This window comes from Eretmochelys imbricata, chromosome 13 (genome assembly GCF_965152235.1).
Source record: "Eretmochelys imbricata isolate rEreImb1 chromosome 13, rEreImb1.hap1, whole genome shotgun sequence".
Taxonomy (NCBI): Eukaryota; Metazoa; Chordata; order Testudines; family Cheloniidae; genus Eretmochelys; species Eretmochelys imbricata.
Genome location: NC_135584.1, coordinates 22,973,206 through 22,992,557, shown reverse-complemented (window position 1 = coordinate 22,992,557; position 19,352 = coordinate 22,973,206). Strand labels below are relative to the sequence as shown.

Below are 19,352 nucleotides of genomic sequence, written 5' to 3'. Positions count from 1 at the left end.
TTTGCAACAGAAAAGCTTCAAAAATAGATTCCAATGAGAAACTGCTGAGCTTGAATTAATATGCAAAGTAGATACCATTAACCTGGGGAGTTTTGAATAGCGATTGGGAGTGGCTGGGTCATCACAGATATTGAATCTATTTCCCCATGTTAAGTATCCTCACACCTTCTTGTCAACTTTCTAAATGGGGCCATCTTGATTATCACTACAAGAGTTTTTTCTCCTGCTGATAATAGCTCATCTTAATTAATTAGCATCTTACTCCACCTTTTCATGTTTTCTGTGTATATCTATATATCTTCTTACTAAATGTTCCATTCTAGGCATCTGATGAAGTGGGCTGTAGCCCACGAAAGCTTATGCTCAAACAATTTGTTAGTCTCTAAAGTGCCACAAGTACTCCTGTTCTTTCTGCCGATACAGACTAACAGGGCTGCTACCCTGAAAGGATAGAACCATGTGAGGTTCACCTGAGAAGCAAGAAAGAACCAGATCCAACAGAAGTGAAACTGACGCGTCTGTTTTCACCTAGTGCTAGCAATACAGAAATGATAAAAAGTCAAATTTGATTTTAAAACTTTATGCATTGGAAAAAGAAAAGGAGGACCTGTGGCCCCTTAGAGACTGTAGCTCACAAAAGCTTATGCTCCAATAAATTGGTTAGTCTCTAAGGGGCCACAAGTCCTCCTTTTCTTTTCGCGATTACAGACTAACAGGGCTGCTACTCTGAAACCTATGCATCGGAAATAATCCGTTATTAGTAACAGGGGGATTTTACACTAACACAATCAAGACGTTTTTTAAAAACAGCAGGATGGTTTTTATCTGGACAAACATTCCTTTAAGTTCTCTCTGTTTTATGGACTCTCGCTTCGGGAGTGCTAGCAGCCGGTTGTCCCGCATGCTCTGCAAGCTGGACGAATGCAGAGGCGGCCACAGGCAAAGCAGTTAAGCCTTCGCGGAGGTTGTCCGCAGACAGCAGCTGCCCACGCCGAGGCCCGTTTCACCCGCCCCGCCGCACCCTGAGCTCCGCCCGGCCCGGAACGCTGGTGGCGGGCTCCTGTTCCCGGCCGGAGCGGAGCGAGCGCGCGCGCGGCGGCCCCAGGATGGCGGCGGCGGGCCTGGTGTTCCCGTTCCGCGATGCCCGCTGGCTGCCGGACCCGGTGCTGGGGCCGCGCCCGGCCGTGCGCACGCCGCAGCCCGTGCCGCTAGTGATCGATAACGGCTCGTTCCAGGCGCGGGCGGGCTGGGCCTGTCCGGACCCCGAGGTGCCCGGGGAGCCGCTGCTCCGATTCCGCTCGCTCGCGGCCCGGAGCCGGGGGGCCCGGGGCGGGGCTGGCGCCGAGACCCAGGTGGGCAACGACCTGGGCAGCCCCGAGCCGCTGCGCTGGCTCCTCCGCTCGCCCTTCGACCGCAACGTGCCCGTGCAGCTGGAGCTGCAGGAGCTGCTGTTCGACCACATCTTCCAGCGCCTGGGCGTCTCCTCGCAGGTGCCGCCCGGGGGCAGGGTCGGGACCGGGGGGACCGAGGAGGGATCTGGAAGCTGGGCCGCGGGGAAGAGCAGGGATGGGGGGCGCTAGCCCCGGGGAAGGACCAGGTGAAACCCAGCGGGGAATGGGGGGTGGAGTCTGAGCAGAGGGGTGAGGGGCATGGCTGGGGACGGTTGTGGGAAGGAGGATCCAGGAGGAGCAGAAGTGGAGAAAGGTTTCTGGTCACACTGTTTGGGAAGGCGGGCGGGGGAGGTAGACCGACACTGGGTATTGCCTGGGGGGTCGGGATGGGAAGGGTGAAGAGCTTGGGGTGGGACAGAGTTTGTGGCTGAGCAATAACGGAGGGAAATGGGGGCGTTCTCAGGTAAAGCTACTGGTGGGGTGAGACGGCCGAGGTACAGAACAGAGTATGTGTTACGGTAGGAAATCCCAAAGGCGCTTCTAGTTTTCTCTTTAGGGGGCTGTGTTCTGAGTGTGCCCAGTGTCTTGGGTTCTGGGTTGTAAAACGAAGCTGTCCAGTCCGTCCTGCACGGAGAACTGCACCGGGAGTGGGGCGTTGACTTCTGGGAGGCTCTGCAGAGTTCTTGTTGCAGGACCTTGGTTGAGAACAAGTTGTTTAGAGCCAGCCTTTAGCAAAGAGATTTGGGGGTTTAGCTGAGTGACCATCCCTCCTTGACCTAGTTGTCTGTCTTATATATCAGACTGTATTTTGTTTGTACAGCCCTTTACCATATTGTGTGTAAAAAAAAATCCAGCCCTTTTAAGCCTTGGGTAAAGCTTTCAAAGGAGCCTATATCCCACTCACAATTAGATTCCTAACTGCCTGAATCCATTTTGGAAATGGGAGTTGGGATCCTAAGTCACTGAGATGCATTAAAAAGCTCCCTTTTCTTCCTAAAATTAGGACCCAGCCCATTATTCTCTACTAGTTGAAGTAATGGTGGAATTTATAGGGTAGACAGGGTTCAGGTATTTGTATTACTTTGTCACTTAATCCTGACTTTTATAGTGGTCTATAAAACAATGTATGCCAATCATTGCTCCGAGCTATTGCTGGTACCCAAAAGTATTTGCATTATGCTCCTTAAGTAGGGCTGAGGGAGACTAACAAATGAAATGTACTTTCACTCTTTATCTGCATATATCTTTTAATCTCTATATGCAAAATAACTAGAAATGAGAAAAGATCTGTCTGTTCAGTATGTGTTGATCACATGAACATCATAATTCTCTTATCATCTCTGTCCCATTGTTCTGCTGTAGGGTTGTGTTGACCATCCAATCGTTTTAACAGAAGCAGTGTGCAATCCTCTGTATTCGAGGCAAATGATGTCAGAGCTCCTGTTTGAATGTTACCAGGTCCCAAAGGTTTCATATGGAGTGGACAGCATGTACAGCTTCCACCACAACAGAAGGCAGGACTGGCCTTGCAACAGTCTGATAGTGTCTTCTGGTTATCAGTGCACGCACGTTTTGCCAGTCTTAGAGGGCAGGTGAGTGACGCTCTAGCACAGGTTTCCACAAAGTGACACACAGTGGCTCTTATTTTGAATACAGACTTGCAGGCAGCAGATACAACAGGTTCCCTCAGTGTGTGTTTTGCTCCAAACAGATGCTGGGACCTGAACTCTTTGCAGGCTCAAATGTATATTAAAGACAAGAAAGGATGGGTGCGGTCAACCTCCCAATAGCAAGATTTGGGCTAATATACTTGAATGCTGGGGTGAAGTGTACTCTTTGTGGAATACACACAATGAATTTCTTTATTGTTACAGTGCATAAATCCATGTTTCTAAAATAAAGGGGTAAGATAATCTTTCTACTAGTAAAATACCAGACACAGTAGAAAAGGTACATACATTGTGTTTAATGTGATTGTTTAGACAGTCTAAAAGGCTGGGTCAGACGTGTGAAGCCCTCACCTGGGCTCTGCCAAACTGATCAGACCATTGATCCATGCATTCCAGTATTCTTCCTGCAGTAAGTGGTCCTGTAGCCTATACTTGATGCTTCAGGGAAAGGCAGACTTTCTTCACATGATGCACATGGCCAGTTGTGCAATGCTGTACAGGGTAGGGAGCTTTCTCTAGCAGTCAGATTACTCCGTGAAGTAGGAAAATTTGTGCTTCTATGAGCTGGCATAGCTAGACATACTGTTTTTCACAAAATAGTCTAGTTCAGTGTTTCTCAACCAAGAGTACACATACCACTGGGGGTATGCAGAGGTCTTCTAGGGGGGTAGCAACTCCTTTAGATCAGTGTTTCTCAACCTGAGGGTTGCAACCCCCAGGGGGATCACAGGACGGACTTAGAGGGTCGCAAGCGTACGGCCAGCCCTAGGGGATGGCAAGCAGGGCAGTTGTCTGGGGTGCCACGTAACAGGGGCCCCCGCAAAACTAAGTTACCTGCTTCAGCTCTGGGTGGCAGGGCTCCATCTTCAGGATGGCTCATAAGTGAAAAACAGGCTCAAGTATCGCACTGAAATGTAAGTGGAATATAAATATTGTAATCAATTTCTTTTATAATTGTATGGTACAAATGAGAAAGTAAGCAATTTTTCAGTAATAGTGTGCTGAGACATTTTTGTACTTTTGTCTGATTTTTGTAAGGAAGTAGTTTTTAAGGGAGGTGAAACTTGGGGTACACAAGACAAATCAGACTCCTGAAAGGGGTACAGTAGTCTGGAAAGGTTGAGAGCCACTGATCTAGTCGAGGTGACTCTGAACCTCTGGCCATGGATTCTGCAAGCTGATTGTACGCTGGGGGAAGATTAATCCACTGTGACCAAGTATTTCTTTTTGGTGTTAATTGTGTGTTATATGCTCTGTTGATAATCTCCTGCTACTCTTATATTCAAGCATTTCTTAATCAACTTTTCCCCTTTCCAGTATTTCCCCTTGCCTTTTTTTTAAAGGAGCTGAAACTAATGTGACTGTACCTGTCTTGAGTTCCATTGCTTTAGAAGTGTTGTGATCCTATGGGATTTCCAGGTCTCAGTGGGCACAAACATTTTTTGTGTCCAGTTATCTTTGATATTTTCCCTTCTGTAAAGCCAGTTCTACGCCTGTTCTGTCCCCCCGTCCCCCGACCTCCCAAAAACCCAGCAAACCAAAACGACCTGACAGTAGGGGCTTTTTGCAAACAAAAAATGAAACTTACAAAGCTTTTTGAATAGTGCCTACAGTTGATGGTGTTGGGGGTAGCAAAGGTGTTGGATCTGCTATGTATTTGCCTACTTATTTATAATCAATATTATTTCCCTTGCGATTTAAAAGAGATGTTTTATTCTGTGAAGTTCTGGACTTCTCTAGTTTCCTTTGTCTGCCTTTTTTGTATTGCGTTAGATTGGATGCTAAAAACTGCAAACGTATCAACCTTGGCGGATGCCAGGCAGCTGTGTATCTTCAGCGCCTTCTGCAGCTGAAATACCCTGGGCATTTTGCTGCCATCACTCTCAGCCGCATGGAGGAAATACTGCATGAACACAGCTATATTGCAGAGGATTATCTAGAAGGTAAGGCTGGGTGTAAATCAAAACCACGCAATTTTAATTCAAGCTTGATCCTGTCCTCTACCTCATTGTCAGGTCGACAGGATTCTCCTTTTACTGAGATTCTGACAGTCTTCATACATAAAGCAGTTAAGCCTTCATGGCCTTCATTAGTCCAGCTTGTAGCACATATGGGACAACAGTTTCATAGCAGTCCATAAAATAGAGAAAATTTAAAGTAATGTTTATAAAGATAAAACTTGTGCTATTTTAAAAACATTGTTGTTAGTATAAAATCTTTCTGTTACTGATAACTGGGATTATTTCAAATGGGTACATATTTTAAAATCAAATTTTCCTTTTTATCATTTCTTTATTGCTAGCATTGGATGAAAATAGACCGGGGAGCTTCACTTCTGTTTCTGATCTGGTTCATTCTCTGCTTCTCATGTATCCATAATACATTTCTATCATGTTAGGGCTACTAGTATTTCAGAGAATGCATCTGATAGACTGATACACAAAATCTTCCAAAGGGGCCCTAAAATGTAGTGGCTAAGCTAGGAATCACTCTAGGCATCTTGCAAAGAAGGATGCATTCAGAGGATGGGTACTTTCTAGAAGAATTTTATTTATATATTTTTGTGTTTAAAAAGTACTACTTCATGAAAAAATCCTGCGCAGTAAAAGAGTCTGCAAGGGCCTGTGGAAATACAGGGAGACATGCAACCTGGGCAGAAGGACTTTAAGAATGAGTTAGGGCCCTGTTCACCACTCCTCTATTTCATGCTTTTTGCATTCTGGAGATCAGAGTGCAGCGAGACAAACTGGAAGACTCTTGATCTGAGTATGCAGTCTAATGCTCTCACATTCAGTAGGTGCTACTTTGAGGGGACAGCTAACAGGGAACAATGGTTGGCTAGGCAGTAGGAAAGGGTCCCAAACTAGATTGCTGCTTCTTACCATGTTCTTTAATGTGAGAACTTCCAGAACTCGGTATGGACAAGGTAAAGTGTCAGTCTGGCAAATAGATTATTTGTGTTCAAAATATTCCCACAGAGCTGCAGAAGTGGAGGTCGCCTGAATATTACGAGAGCAACGTGCACAAGATGCAGCTGCCCTTCTCCAGCAAACTCCTCGGTAGCACGCTGACATCAGAGGAGAAGCAGGAGAGGCGGCAGCAGCAGCTACGTAGGCTCCAAGAGCTTAATGCACGCCGGCGGGAGGAGAAACTGCAGCTTGACCAAGAGAGGCTGGACAGGTTGCTCTACGTGCAGGTAGTTATAGAAGATGAGTTTGCTGTGTGTTTGGGGGTGGAGGGTCCTGCTCTCAGAGCCCTAATGACCTGGGAATGTCTCCAGAATGGCACTGTTTCACATACAGCACATTGAAGACTTAGCAGTTACCCTGTTAAGGCAGCAAGTCTGCATCACAGCAGATGGAGTTGTGTTACAGCAGCCAAGGGGAAATGTCCAGTGCCTTTCCCCTGGAATTTTCAATAGGACCATTGGCAACCATTACCTACTTAATGGTGGGATCTCTCTGCAGGAACTGCTAGAAGATGGTCAGATGGATCAGTTTCACAAAGCTTTGGTTGAACTGAACATGGACTCTGCCGAGGAACTGCAGTCATACATCCACAAGCTGAGTCTGGCCATTGAACAAACCAAACAGAAGATCCTACAGGCAGAAGTCAGCATTGAAGTGGATGTTGTGGATAGCAAACCAGAGGTACGACACTGAAGCCAGGTTACTTCTGTTACTACATGTAATGCACTCAAAATTACATATCCTGAGAGTGTCTCCGTTCCCTAGACTATTCTTGTGACTGAACGGCTCTTCCCTTTAGCAACCTGCAACTCCCTATTGATTTGACTACTGCTGCCCTGCCCCACTGCGACCCCTCTTCCCACCTGGCTACGGGTACGTCTGGAGCTGGCTTTGTGGTTTTGTCTGAAATTTACAACTCTTGCTACGTTCAGCACTCAGTATCCTCACACATCTCTTGGATGTCTGTTTAGATTTATACTCCAATACAAAAATCAGATCAGCCATCCTGACACTTAGTTAAACTGTACAATTATCTGGGATGAACAGGCTTCCCTGGTTCCCCCCAGAGCCGATTAGGAGGGTGGGGGAAGGAGAAAGTACCTTCATTGGGATTGGGGCAAGAGCAGTCGGAGGGGCTGAATGTTTTCCTTTCCTTCTTTTTAACACATGCTCTAAGCAGCACCTATAACTTAGTATCGTTATACAATGTACCCCCATAGCACCACCTTCTCCCCTCCTACTTTGTACTCCAGGCACAGGACTCGGCCAAACTCTACCCATAAAAAATTTAAGAACAATGTACTATTCAATTTTTGAAATGTAAGTAAAAGTGTCCATCCCATGTTCTCGGGACCTTCTGTGGTACCATAATTAATTTCCACAGTAATATCAACATGGACTACTCATCCCACTCACAAATAAATGCACATCAACAGACATAATAAGAATCAGACCCCTCCAACCAGACCTAAAGTGTTGGGTCTTACACTGTGCCTGGAAGGTTAACTAATCTGGGTTATTTTGGAACAAAGGGTGGACCAAGTTCCAAAAGTTGAGGCGTGGTTACGGAGAGCACCTTGTTCTAACTCCTTAATGGTACTGAGGGTGCTCCAGCTCAAGTACCTTCGCTGATTTCTACTGTAGCAGCATGGCACAGGCACAGAAGTAGACCCAAGTGACCAAACCATTTAGGACTGTACAGGTTGAAACTACCCCAAGTAATTGGCCTGCCACCTTCTACACTAGCTTTAATTTGGGAGTGGTTTCAGGATGAAGTCCCAATTAGAGCATGTTGCAGCTATCAGATGTTGAGGTGATCAAGGCATGGAAAATTTGTGGCACAGTCCCTGCATCAGAGAGAAGAATCTCACCCTTCTCACAGGTGAAAAAGTGATCTTGACTGTCACTGCTACCTGCCCACCCAAGAGCAACCCAGGATCTATAATATAAAGATGGCACGGGTAGTGGCTGCACCTCCTCAGTTAGGGGTGCTGATAGGAGCTTCACTGATTCCTCTGGCTGACGTTTTTTCCTAACCCACTAATATTCTCAGTCTTGTCCAGACTGAGTCTCAACCAGCTAGCCCTCATCTGAGCTCCAAATTCGAGAGAGTTGGTTATTTCTTCACTACACCACACAGGTCAGACATGACAGAGATGTAGAGCTGGGTGTCATTGCCATACTGAACACTTCAGTCCATGTTTCTTCATTAAACCTGCCAACGGTGATGCTCGTTGAACAGGAAGGATGATAAAATAGACTCCTGTGATACCCTGTTTGAGAAGGCCTGGGGGGCGGGGCCCAGTTGCCCCCAAATCTGCTCAGAAAGTTTGGAGTGGAGAGCCTGTCTACCCTAAGGGAATAAAAGCCAGGATTCAGGGGTGGTTAATTACACTGTGTACCATGTGCTGTGCCTGTGGGCACATTTTCCTATCTCTTGCTACTTTCTTCCCTCTTGGGTATTTGTCTTATTTTGTCTTTTAAAAGAAGCCTAAACATTTAACAGACCTTCAGCTAACAGCATCCATCTAAAATTAACTCTTCCCAAAAACATGGGATGTCATTTAAGACTTTTGAGCAAGAGGTTTTTCTATTTAAGATTCCTCTCTTCCCATTTTAAAAAGGGAATGAGGGGATTTGTTAACATACTCAGACCATTTAAAACTTAACTTTTTTCCCTTCGTTTGCTCAGTGTTTCAAAATAGCCTGTTTGGTGTACAAGGGGCAAAGCCAAGACCTCTGCAACAAACCCCAAACCCAAATTACTGTTTGTTGTAGAAGTAAATGAGGTAATTTAAAAAGTTACCCTAAAAATCTTGCCCAGCTCTCAAGAGTAGGCTCATGGCTAAAGGTATCATTGCTCAGCGAAGAGCTTTGGAGATATGACCATCCCTATGTCTGACAGAATGTCCTTGTGGCCTTTCTGGCACAACACACACAGACCGTGCTTGTCTGAAACTAGGCAACTTGAAGACTCATGTGGCAGCTGTGTAGCCAGTAAGTGTTTATTTTCCAGACCCACACAAACAAGGTGAGGAATTGTGGTAATTATAGAACAGTTAAAATCTGGTGCATTTCCAGTTCTTCTAACTGATCTTAAAAACCTATTTAAATAAGATTTAATATAGACTTTGGATAGCAGAGACCCTTTCTTCTAACAAGGCTAATTCAGGGGGATGGGTGGTCAGTCTGTTGAATAGGAGGCTTAATGTGTGAGTTGGCATCCTGATCAGGAGTTAAAGGGCTTTATGGAATTTATTCCGTGTGTGTGTGTGTGTATATATATATATATAAAATAATATAATATTGTTCCCTGGTTTTGGTTTCTCTTCAGTGCCTGAGAATTTTTAATGCTTGTGTAAGTATATTGCAGAGATGAGGTTTCAGGCAGCAGGGCAGGATCAGGCTAACAGGCCATTGTTTCATCAGAATCCCAGCCAGTTATAGACTTGGCACGTCGGAGCTAAGGTCACTGAAATAACTGATCCTCTTGGTTTCTTTTTCCAGACCCTGGACCTGGACCCTTTGGGCAGTGAACAGTCCCTGGAGGATGTGGAAAGCATTCATGAGTTTGAGCCTTTGTTTGCTGAGGAACAGCCTGAAGTTGAGAAGCCAGTTACCACCGTGGAGGTTTGACTCTTTATAATCTTTCCTTGCTTCATAGGGATTGCCCTACCAGTCGAGACCAATGGTCCAGTGGGTCTACTATCCTAGCTCAATAGCAGCCAATGCTGGATGCATTGGAGAAAGGTTTCTCGTCCCCTGGAACGTTCTACTATGGAGGAAACTTCTTCGCAACCACAGTTGATCAGTTATATTCTGGTGCATGAGGATTGATGGCCCTTGCGCTTTTTTGTCCTACCTAATGTAGCTGCTCATACTTATTCAAAAAGTGTGATCATACTTTGAAACTTACTGTTTGCCTCTGCAGCCACAATTAAATAATAGAGGCGTACTAGAACTTTGCATGTTTCAGCTGACTGATTTGAGACTGGTGTACAGCCAAGAAACTAAATGAAAAGACTCTGATCTTTTTTTCTCATCACTAAGGTTTATCTTTTTTAATGGAGTAATGTTTTACATCTTGTAAGAGGCCCTTATAAACAATGGCTCGTTAGAAAGAAATATTAAATGTTTGAAAAATAGAATTGATGGTTGTCCTCTTGCGGTCAGCTTGGTACGTTGCACAGATGCTTTAATTTCATTCTCCATGAAGATGTCCTTCAAGCAAATGAGACTTGGCTGCTGGTATTGCAGCTGACTGGGCTTCTTGCTACCAGTTTAACCCTGTCCACACTAGAAACACAAATCTGTTAGCTACGGCAGTATGTCAATGTAGCTTTTGCTAGCAGGATTCTGGCATTGTTTCCTTCAACAACATAGGGAGGGATTTTTTTTTTCCTGAGAAATTTTAATATAAAATGAGGCTAACAGGCTGTTAGCCTACGTCAGATGTTGGTCTATAGCACAGTTCTGCTGGCAGCTTCGTCAGAAAAACGTCCCCGTTGACAGTGGTGAGGCAAACAGCACTAAAGCTCTACGAACACGGCTCTGTTACCAGTGATTTTAGCCATATCTAAAAAGGGCAAACAACCTTGCTTAGCTGACTTCAACAGCAGAATCTGGCTCGGTGGCATGGATGGGGATAAACCCAGTCACAACAGGCTAGACTGCAGCTCCAGCCTATGTCTCTATTATGCACTTGTCTGCATTAGCCTTGTTTTTTTGTATTTGACTGTTCCTGCCACTGATGGTAGCAACAGTGAGAGCACTAGCATAGACAAGGCCCCAGTGGAGATTTTAACAAAGTAACATGACTTCTAACCTTGCTTAGGGCAGGCCTACGTGACACGGTGGCTTAAAAGTAGGGGCAACCATTAGTGCCTTGGAGCTCAAATTGTAACAGTAAGGAAAAGGTTAGTATAGATGCAGCCTGTTTGGGCTGAAGCCTGGTTTTATAACATGATTTGGCCCTGCCCACACTGGCTGGCCAAACCATATTACAACCTGGCTTGCCCAGAACTGTACTGAAAGCGTGGTTGTCAACCTCTGCCCTGTGTAGCTGGTGCCTTTGTAATCCAGTTAAGCAGCAATCTGCTGGGAAAATAGGAAACAGAAAGGGAAACGAAGCATATAGTGATTTATGGATTACAACATTGATGTTGCCTGAGGGTCCTTTCTGGTTTGTCTGTCCCTAAAATCTCAGGGCTTCCTCAAGGATCAGGAAGGGATTTCCTCCCCCGTAATCTGTGTTCTTTTTGTCTCTTTCTTCTGAAGCATCAGAGATGGCCAGAACTGGGGCACTGGATGGGGACGACCAGTGCTCTCAGGTGGTACTGAGCATTTTCTTTCTCGGGTGCTTGGCTAGCTAGTTCTTGTTCATGTGCTCCAGGTCTAACTGATTACTATACATGACCTGATGGGGGGTAGGGGGAGGCGAGGTGGGGTTGCTATCTTCAGCCTGGGATGCAGGTCTCTTGCCAGGATAATTGGAGTATACCTCACTTAATTCCCTGCCACTGCAGAAACCTCAAATTTGGTGCACCTCAGTACATCCTATTCTTGCCCTGTGGCACATAATAGTTTAGTCTTCTGAGGGCTGTAATACCTTGGTCTAATTTCAGTTGGAGATCAGAATAAATCATCTGGTTGTCCCTTCTGGGCTTAAATTCTATGACTCTGACACTGTAGTCCCCCAACATGATTAAAACACACTTTGGGCTTACAATGTCGATAGAACGGAACCATGATTCAACCGTATTGACTATGTTCTACAGACCTGCAAGGCTCAAGCCCTGTTGCACTGTAGGAACACAGGTAAAACATGAGTTAGTCCTATCTATGCTGCCAAGTCAAACTGTGTGTGAACTGTCAGGGCACTGGTGTATTGGAATCAGATCCCGCAACATAGTAGTTAAGGAGGCATACGTTCAGGGAGGGGAAAACGTAGTGGGAAAAGAGAGTTAATATTTAATGTTTTATATTTACAGCCCGTGTTTAACCTGGCAGAGTACCACCAGCTTTTTCTTGGTACAGAGAGAATCAGGGTTCCAGAAATTCTCTTCCAACCCTCTCTGATAGGAGAAGAGCAGGCGGGCATCGCAGAAACCATGCAATACGTCCTGGACAGGTGAGTTAGCAAAACTGCTTGCGCTTTGCTTTGCGGAAATGGAATTAACTCCTTTAGGCTAAACTGAAAACAGATTAAGGGCCCAATCCCACTAAAATTCATTTTGATCTGGGCATTTAACTCCCTTAAGCTCCTCTGAAAATCCTCATCTTAGTTTTGAATTTCAGCTTTCACAGTTTGGGTCAAAACAGCTGCTTGCTTGACAGCACAGGTATTCAAATCCTCTTTTCTTTTGCTGGCCTTGGACCATTGTGGATCAATTATGTGGTCTTTGTGTTCTGGATTGAATCGTTAGTGACCGAGTAACAGTCCTGTGCTAGCCTAAGTAGATACAGATGCCAACAATAGCCCCTTGTAGGAATCTGAATCATGACATTACGACCTGGAGTCATTCAGGATTAGGATAGTCCAGGGGCTTGCAAATCAGTGTAGAGGGACACTAAGTAGATGCTCAGCCCGACCCAGAGCCCTAATTCATTTATTTTTATCAGCATTGAGTCACCCCACAAATGTAGGACCAGAAAAATAATCTAATATGAGAAAAGTTCTAGCCCTACATAAAGGACTGTGGATTGAAATCACTATAAACAGAATTCTGGTGATGTAGGATTCTGATTTTAACGTGGGAACCAGCAGAGGAACTGTTTTAATGACTTTGTCTGCTATCTCAGCAAACTTCTGGCTGTCTACAGGAAAACAAATATGAGCATCATATGTGGTATTCATGAAGCAAGGACTGTCTGCTTATGTCCAAAGAAATCTCACTTGATGTTGAGGTGGCAGTATTCTTCTCCATAGCTATTCGCTCGTTGCAGTGAGATGCTCCCGAAGTTGAAGCATTGGTTTTCTTCCGGCAGGTATCCAAAGGAGCAACAGGCTTTACTTGTCCAGAATGTCTTCCTCACTGGTGGAAATACAATGTACCCTGGACTGAAAGCCAGAATCCAGAAGGAGCTACTTGAAATGAGACCATTCCAGTCATCTTTTCAGGTGTGGTATTGGCTGTGAAAATGCACAAGCTCATAATTTATTCTGTTTAAAAAAAAGCAAGACATGCATAAGAGAAGTGAGGCGAAATCCAAGTCTCTTGTATGGTTTTGTAATGACACTTGCAAGGTCCTTCCTACCCATCTCAAAACAACTTGCACAGCTTTTCCCACAGCCTGCCATTTCTTTTTAAATAGCAGACTGGTCTATAGGCAGTATAAAATGACTGATGTAATCATAGTCTATTCGTTTAATATCTGTTGCTTTGCAATTTGATGACTCTACATAGCACTGGCCTTCATATGACTGACCAGCGCAGAAACATGGATGCAGCCATGTTTTTGGCAGTTGTAATAAGGGTTACTATTGAATGCCACTCACTATCTTTCTGTATATTAACCACCTTTGGGTGGCTTTCTCCTAATCACGTAATCCCCTTATTTTGCTGCTGCGCTCTGTGTAGTTCTGCTGTACATAGCTGAAGGTGAATTTGGGGCTGCCAGCTTCCTCACAGCAACATAGTGCCAGCTTTTGGTGTTCCTACTTCTTTACTCTTTGATCTCTTGACATAGTCTCTTCCTTCCTCTTTTTTTCTACCCAGCAACCTCTCTTGCCCCTGCCTTCCCATCTGGCCTACCCTGCCACCCATGAGATGACACTCCCTGTTAGTACACTACATCCAACATGCTTGCATTGCTATTCCCAGCTGCACTGTAGCCCCACACAGCTGGATGTTGGCTTTCAAGGAGTGAGAGTTAAGTGCTTGGAACACAATCAAGTAGGTTCCCAGCTATTTGATCATATTAAATGCAGGATCACGGTAGCCAATAAGTCAGGTAGAATAAGCTGGCAGTTCTTAAACTGTGTTCTGGAAAGCTGATTGGTTGCATTGTGCTGGGTTTTCTGGTTTCCTGCTGCTGATTCAAAAAAAAACCCAAAAAACACCAAGTAAAACACTAAGCACCCTATAAGTACTTCTTTACTTTTCCTTATTAAGCAGTTACTGTAGTTGCTGCACGGATGTTATGTGGTCACGTATGGAAAGAGAGGTGTCAACACAATGATCTTCCCAGTAAGATGTGGTCCATGCTGTAGAAGCCCCTGCCGTAAATTCTTCATTTTAACATTGATATCTCTTGAATCAGTGGTGGTGCTGGGAATCTCTGAGAAAAGGGCAATGTCAGTGGAAGATGATACAGTGCAAGCTTCCCCAGTACAGCACTCCTTACTCTTCATCTGCAGTTCTTCTCTGCTATTCTAGTTCTAGGTTGCCAGACCGTTCTGCCAGTGCTCTTAACCTGTGCTGCCCCACCACTATTGTTCTAACCTTGGGCTTCCTCTTGTTCTGAATCCTCTGGTGGGATTTTTGATGTACATAATACAGAGGTCCACTAAACCCACTGGGGGTTTGTCTTCAAGAGCCAAAGAACAATACTTTGACCCCTATGACTTCCAGGGCATTAAGTGGGATTGGCTCAAACTCTTAAACGTAATGTATGGAATATTGCAGTATGTAGACTCAATTCTGTGAAGTAAGTTAAGGGGCTACTCTCTCCCGGAGTCTCTCTTGTTTTCGGGGCTCACCTTCATTGACAGACCTCTTCTTTGTGCTTTCTAGGTTCACCTTGCTTCCAATCCCATTCTGGATGCTTGGTATGGAGCTAGGGATTGGGCACTGGAATATGTGAACCATGAAGAAGGCTGGATAACCAGAAAAGATTATGAAGAAAAAGGGGGCGAATACCTCAAGGAGCACTGTGCTTCAAATGTCTGTGTCCCCATTCGCCTTCCAAAACAGGCTCCACGGACAACTGAAGCTCTAGCACCCACCAAAGTACTGGCGGCTAGTGTAGGCAATCCTTGTGACCTGGCATAGCAGAGAGAATTTGACCACACACCCAGGGTTAAAGTGATTGCATGCCAAGCAAGGGAATAGTTGCTACCATGGACTGCAGGCTGGAGCCTAGCACAGAGCATTTAGCACCTTGGGTAGCAAGTTTCTCTTGAACAATCAGGAGGGGGAGCTGTTCTGTGTCTCTAGTGCAGCAGCTGGCCTTGTCATAGCGCTGTAACATGGAAGCTTTCGGCAGCTCCGTGTCTGATGTTGCCTGCACAGAATATGGGACTATGCATCCATTCGATGAGGAATCGAGCAAGAGGATGAATACAGAAGATAACTATTTCAGATGAAAAACATGATCAACCTCTTGGAATTTGAGAGTTGTATTATAGAATGTTTTATAGAATTCTTCAAATAAAAGATGATTTTTTTTACTTTTTTATGGTGCTGTTTTATTAAATGACTTGTTCTATAAGCAAGATTTATAATGTAGCAGTCCAGCAGGGGTCTCTCTTGCCCATTATAGTATGAGTGGTTTGTAAGAAAACCTGCACACTTCATTGGTATTAGAGAACAGAAAGCTGGGCTGATGCAGTGGCTTTAATCCTTGTTGGTTTGACCATCGATTCTTGTTTCCTCCTCCCACCCTCCAAATAAGTAACATTTTGAACTGGTAGCCGTAATTGGCTTTTATTAATCATTTGTTTTAATCACTGTCCCCTTTAGGAGTGGGGCCACTTGTGCTAATTGCAGTTGAAGTATGAAGAGATCTCCTGGCCTAAAGACCTTACAATCTGATGGGCTTGCCAGATCCTTAACTATACCTAGGATCCGGCGGGGGAGAGGTGCAGGTCAGAATGGTCCCTTGACCGACCGATAGTTTTGAGACAATAGGCCTAAGAGATATGACCTGATTGGTTCTCCTCCCCTCTTCTCCCAGAGTCTGCCCCTGTTGTGGAATACCAGTTTAAGACCATTTTGCTGTGCCTATGGGTTTTAGAGCAATCTGAAAGTTAAGAGCTCCTAATATATTGATTTTGACATTGTGAACCCCTTGATTAAATGACCCCACCTTTGTACCATAAGCTCTACCCCAGCCCTTTTTCTGGCCCAATAGTCTTCTGCGCATGTAGATCTGAAGTCAGCAGTTCACTGGGGAGGGGAGGCCTGTATCTGAGGAAGCCCTGGACCAAACAACCCCAACTTGCACCATGAATTCTACCACAGTCCTAATGTGGCACAGCAGTATCGTGGTGGCATGGTCGTGCCACCATAGTTAAGGTTAAACCAGGATTTCCACTGTAATGGGGAGGAAAAGATTGGCCAAAATTGTCTTGCGTAACATAGGTCACTTAAAGTTTATTGTAGTTTGTGCACGGCTTGGGGTTTGGTTTGGTTTTCTTCCCCTACAGCCATCTGTGGGAGGAAATAGCAATCGGGGTTTGCTGTGACCGCTTTAAAGAGGGGATGTGACTAAAAAATTTCTAGTGTCTGACATTTCCTTCAGACCCCCCTTTTCACAAGAAGTAGAGCACATAGGGGGCTGAATGGTGTGACCTTTGGTATGTGTAGATAGCTTGACAAATTTCAGCTATACAAATTGATGTCTTGACTAACAGTATCCTCCTGCCATGTTAGCCAATAGTGACCTTAAACCAATCCTTAGAATAGAAAACTTTCTATGAGGGTGCTTTTCTTGATGCTCAGAACCTATTTTGATGATGCTGGCATTGAGAGGCACAGCCCCTTGCTCTTTTGTTCACACAATCCCATTGATAAGGGTGAGGAGCCTGCATTACCCTAATGTTGCTGCGTATTAGAGTCTTCCTTCTCTTTACTGTTTTCCTCGACCATGCTTCTGAAGTAACGAATGAGCATGCATGTGTCTTTTTAGAGCACTTTGGAATATCAGCTCTTAACTCAGAAGCTTTGCTCTTAGGGCAGAATTTCCAGAAGAAGCCTCTGCAGAATGCAGGCAGAGAGAAACTAGTGCACACAACACAGGTTCTAAGAAAACTGCCACACACAGGACTCAGACTCAGTATGTGGGTGCTGCTCACCAGGTTGAGCAACAACGGTGCAGCACCTTGAGCCACCCACTTACTGTCAGGCTGCCTGTAAACTGTCTTGCAACAGAGCCCCAGTCCTGCTGCACAAGTGCAAATTACTTCCTCTGGCTTGTCGGCTTGGCTTGAACCTCATTTTACCCCCTGCCTAACTGTGGAGTATTGCTTGCCCAAAGGACAGTGGGTGCCAAAGACTAGCTGAGATCAATCCCAAGCAGGTGATAACAGTTTGGGGAGGATCAGGACCATAGTTTGAGCTCCAGGATATGTTGGGGTTTTTTTGTTTTTGTTAAAGGGAAAAAACCTGTAAAATTTTAATGTCTTGCTTGTTTGGGAAATGTGGGGATGGGGGTATATCTTAGGAACCCTTTGTTCAAGTGAAATCACATTTGGACCATTGATCTGGGTCCCTAAGAAGGCACATCAGTTTTCAAAACAATCAGGCAGCGTGTAGATTTCAGAGAATTTAGAAAAGTCAGCTGTTAAACAGCAAACTAGTATCAGCCTTACCTGTAGCGATGCTACTCTCCCACTGTGATGAAGTAGAGGTGAAAGGCGGAGCATCCCTTAGCAGTTCATTCATTTTTGACAGCCCCCTAGCTATGGGGGCAGCACGGCTCTTCTCTGACATACTTTAATAATAGTGAGAATTCATTTAGGCTCCTCAAGACTGACGTAATAAAAGACTAGCTATGCTGAATGTCCCAGCTATTGTCTGTTGCTTAATTTGAGCAACACAATTAGTGTGATGGAACCAGAGATGCCAGATCAGCTGCTCAAAGAGTAAAATTGTATAATGCCCCAAAATAGCAACTATCGATTTGTCACTTTACATCATCACTAGCTGTAGTATCCCATGAGAACTCAGAGGGATGGAATGCAATCATTGGCTGCTAAAAATGCATTCCAACCTATGGATGTTTTACGGGTGAGATTTTCAAAGTCTCTGAAAGATTTTGAAGGCCTTCATTAATTATAATGGGAATTAGGCATACAAATCCCCTAGGGCTCTTGGAAAATTTAAGCCTGTAACTGGGCTTTGTGCCAGGTGGGACTAGAAGATGCAAACTGTGGAGGGATCAGGCCCACAGGTGAAGGTTTTTTAGCTTGGTTTTGGGTTGTGTAATAGGTAGTAAGAATGCATTGGTGTTGTGGGTGCTGGAAGTGGTTTCCACCATATACAGGGTTTACAGTTTGGTTCAATAGCTGTCAGCACCCCCACTATACAAATTGTTCCAGAGCCCCTGTAAGAGTGACTTCGAACCAGTAAAAAGTCCTGTGTCTTAATTGCAAAAGAATCCACCTGCATCTCCTGCGTGTAGTGAGTACAAAGTGATGTTCAAGGCAGCATTCCACAGGGGATTTCTCACAAGTGCCCATAACTGTATAGCAAGTGTCTTACACTCTTTAATGTGCTTATCCTCACAACCTCCCTGTAAGCTAGGGAAGCACTATTTTATCCCTGTTTGACAGAAGGGGAATTGAGGCACAGTTGCCTTTAACATGTGAATTCACAGCAACATACAACTCCGTTAAATTAATGGTGTGTTATCACCTCTTTCAGGTAAAAGAACACAAAGACACAAATTACCACTTTGTGACAAGCTAGGTAAACTCAGTCTGCTGTTTAATCTGAAAGAAGCAATCTTCAACTGGGTTCCACCTTTCACAGAGTTGCTTAGATTTGTTCTGAGCGGAAACCACACATCACTGGGAAGCCCTGGAGACTGAGAACATGAACCACTTGTTTAAATGTCCCAGGTTTCAGTCTGAGGTGCAGGCAGGTTTGTTTTTAGTGTTTGCGGCTTCTTACGCTCCCTGTCCCAACATAACTCCAATGTTGTGACTCATTCTCCACCAAAGCAGCCCAAGATCAGAACTTTTTGCTCCAATTAACAATCTGTGAAACGTGTAAGGTGCTGTATAAGCAAGTTGTCCAGAGAAATGGAAGGACACCCATGAATTATTACTGCCCTCAAGGTTGGAATGCAGGAGTCTCCCTCCCAGAGAGAGGTTACAATGATCCTGTGACAACCCGTGTGAAGGCAGAGAGTCAGAAATGGGGCTAAAGGAGAAGTGCATGAAAAGTTGGGAAGGCAAATGGTGCAATGGATTTGCCCCTGTAATATTACTATCTCTAAACCCTTAGCATGTATCTTCCCATGGGTTCTATCCATGACAACCTGAGAGACCTACTATCCTGGGTCTTGCCCGAAGAGCCCACGTGCGATGAGCACTGATGCGGACGCAGTGCGGGGCAGCGGGGGATAGTGGGGGCTGAAGGGGGACGGAAGGGATA

At 45.0% G+C, this 19,352-nt stretch overlaps 1 protein-coding gene across 1 annotated transcript; it reads left to right on the top strand.

Annotated features, from left to right (window-relative positions):
* Window positions 1-1,084: 1,084 nt before the first annotated feature.
* Window positions 1,085-15,421, top strand: ACTR5 (actin related protein 5). The gene is made up of 9 exons (XM_077832056.1): window positions 1,085-1,490; window positions 2,754-2,983; window positions 4,835-5,004; window positions 6,040-6,257; window positions 6,529-6,711; window positions 9,538-9,660; window positions 12,021-12,160; window positions 13,018-13,150; window positions 14,766-15,421. The coding sequence occupies exons 1-9, from the start codon at window positions 1,107-1,109 to the stop codon at window positions 15,021-15,023; spliced, it is 1,839 nt and encodes a 612-aa protein (XP_077688182.1). The 5' UTR covers window positions 1,085-1,106; the 3' UTR covers window positions 15,024-15,421.
* The last annotated feature ends 3,931 nt before the right edge of the window (window positions 15,422-19,352 follow it).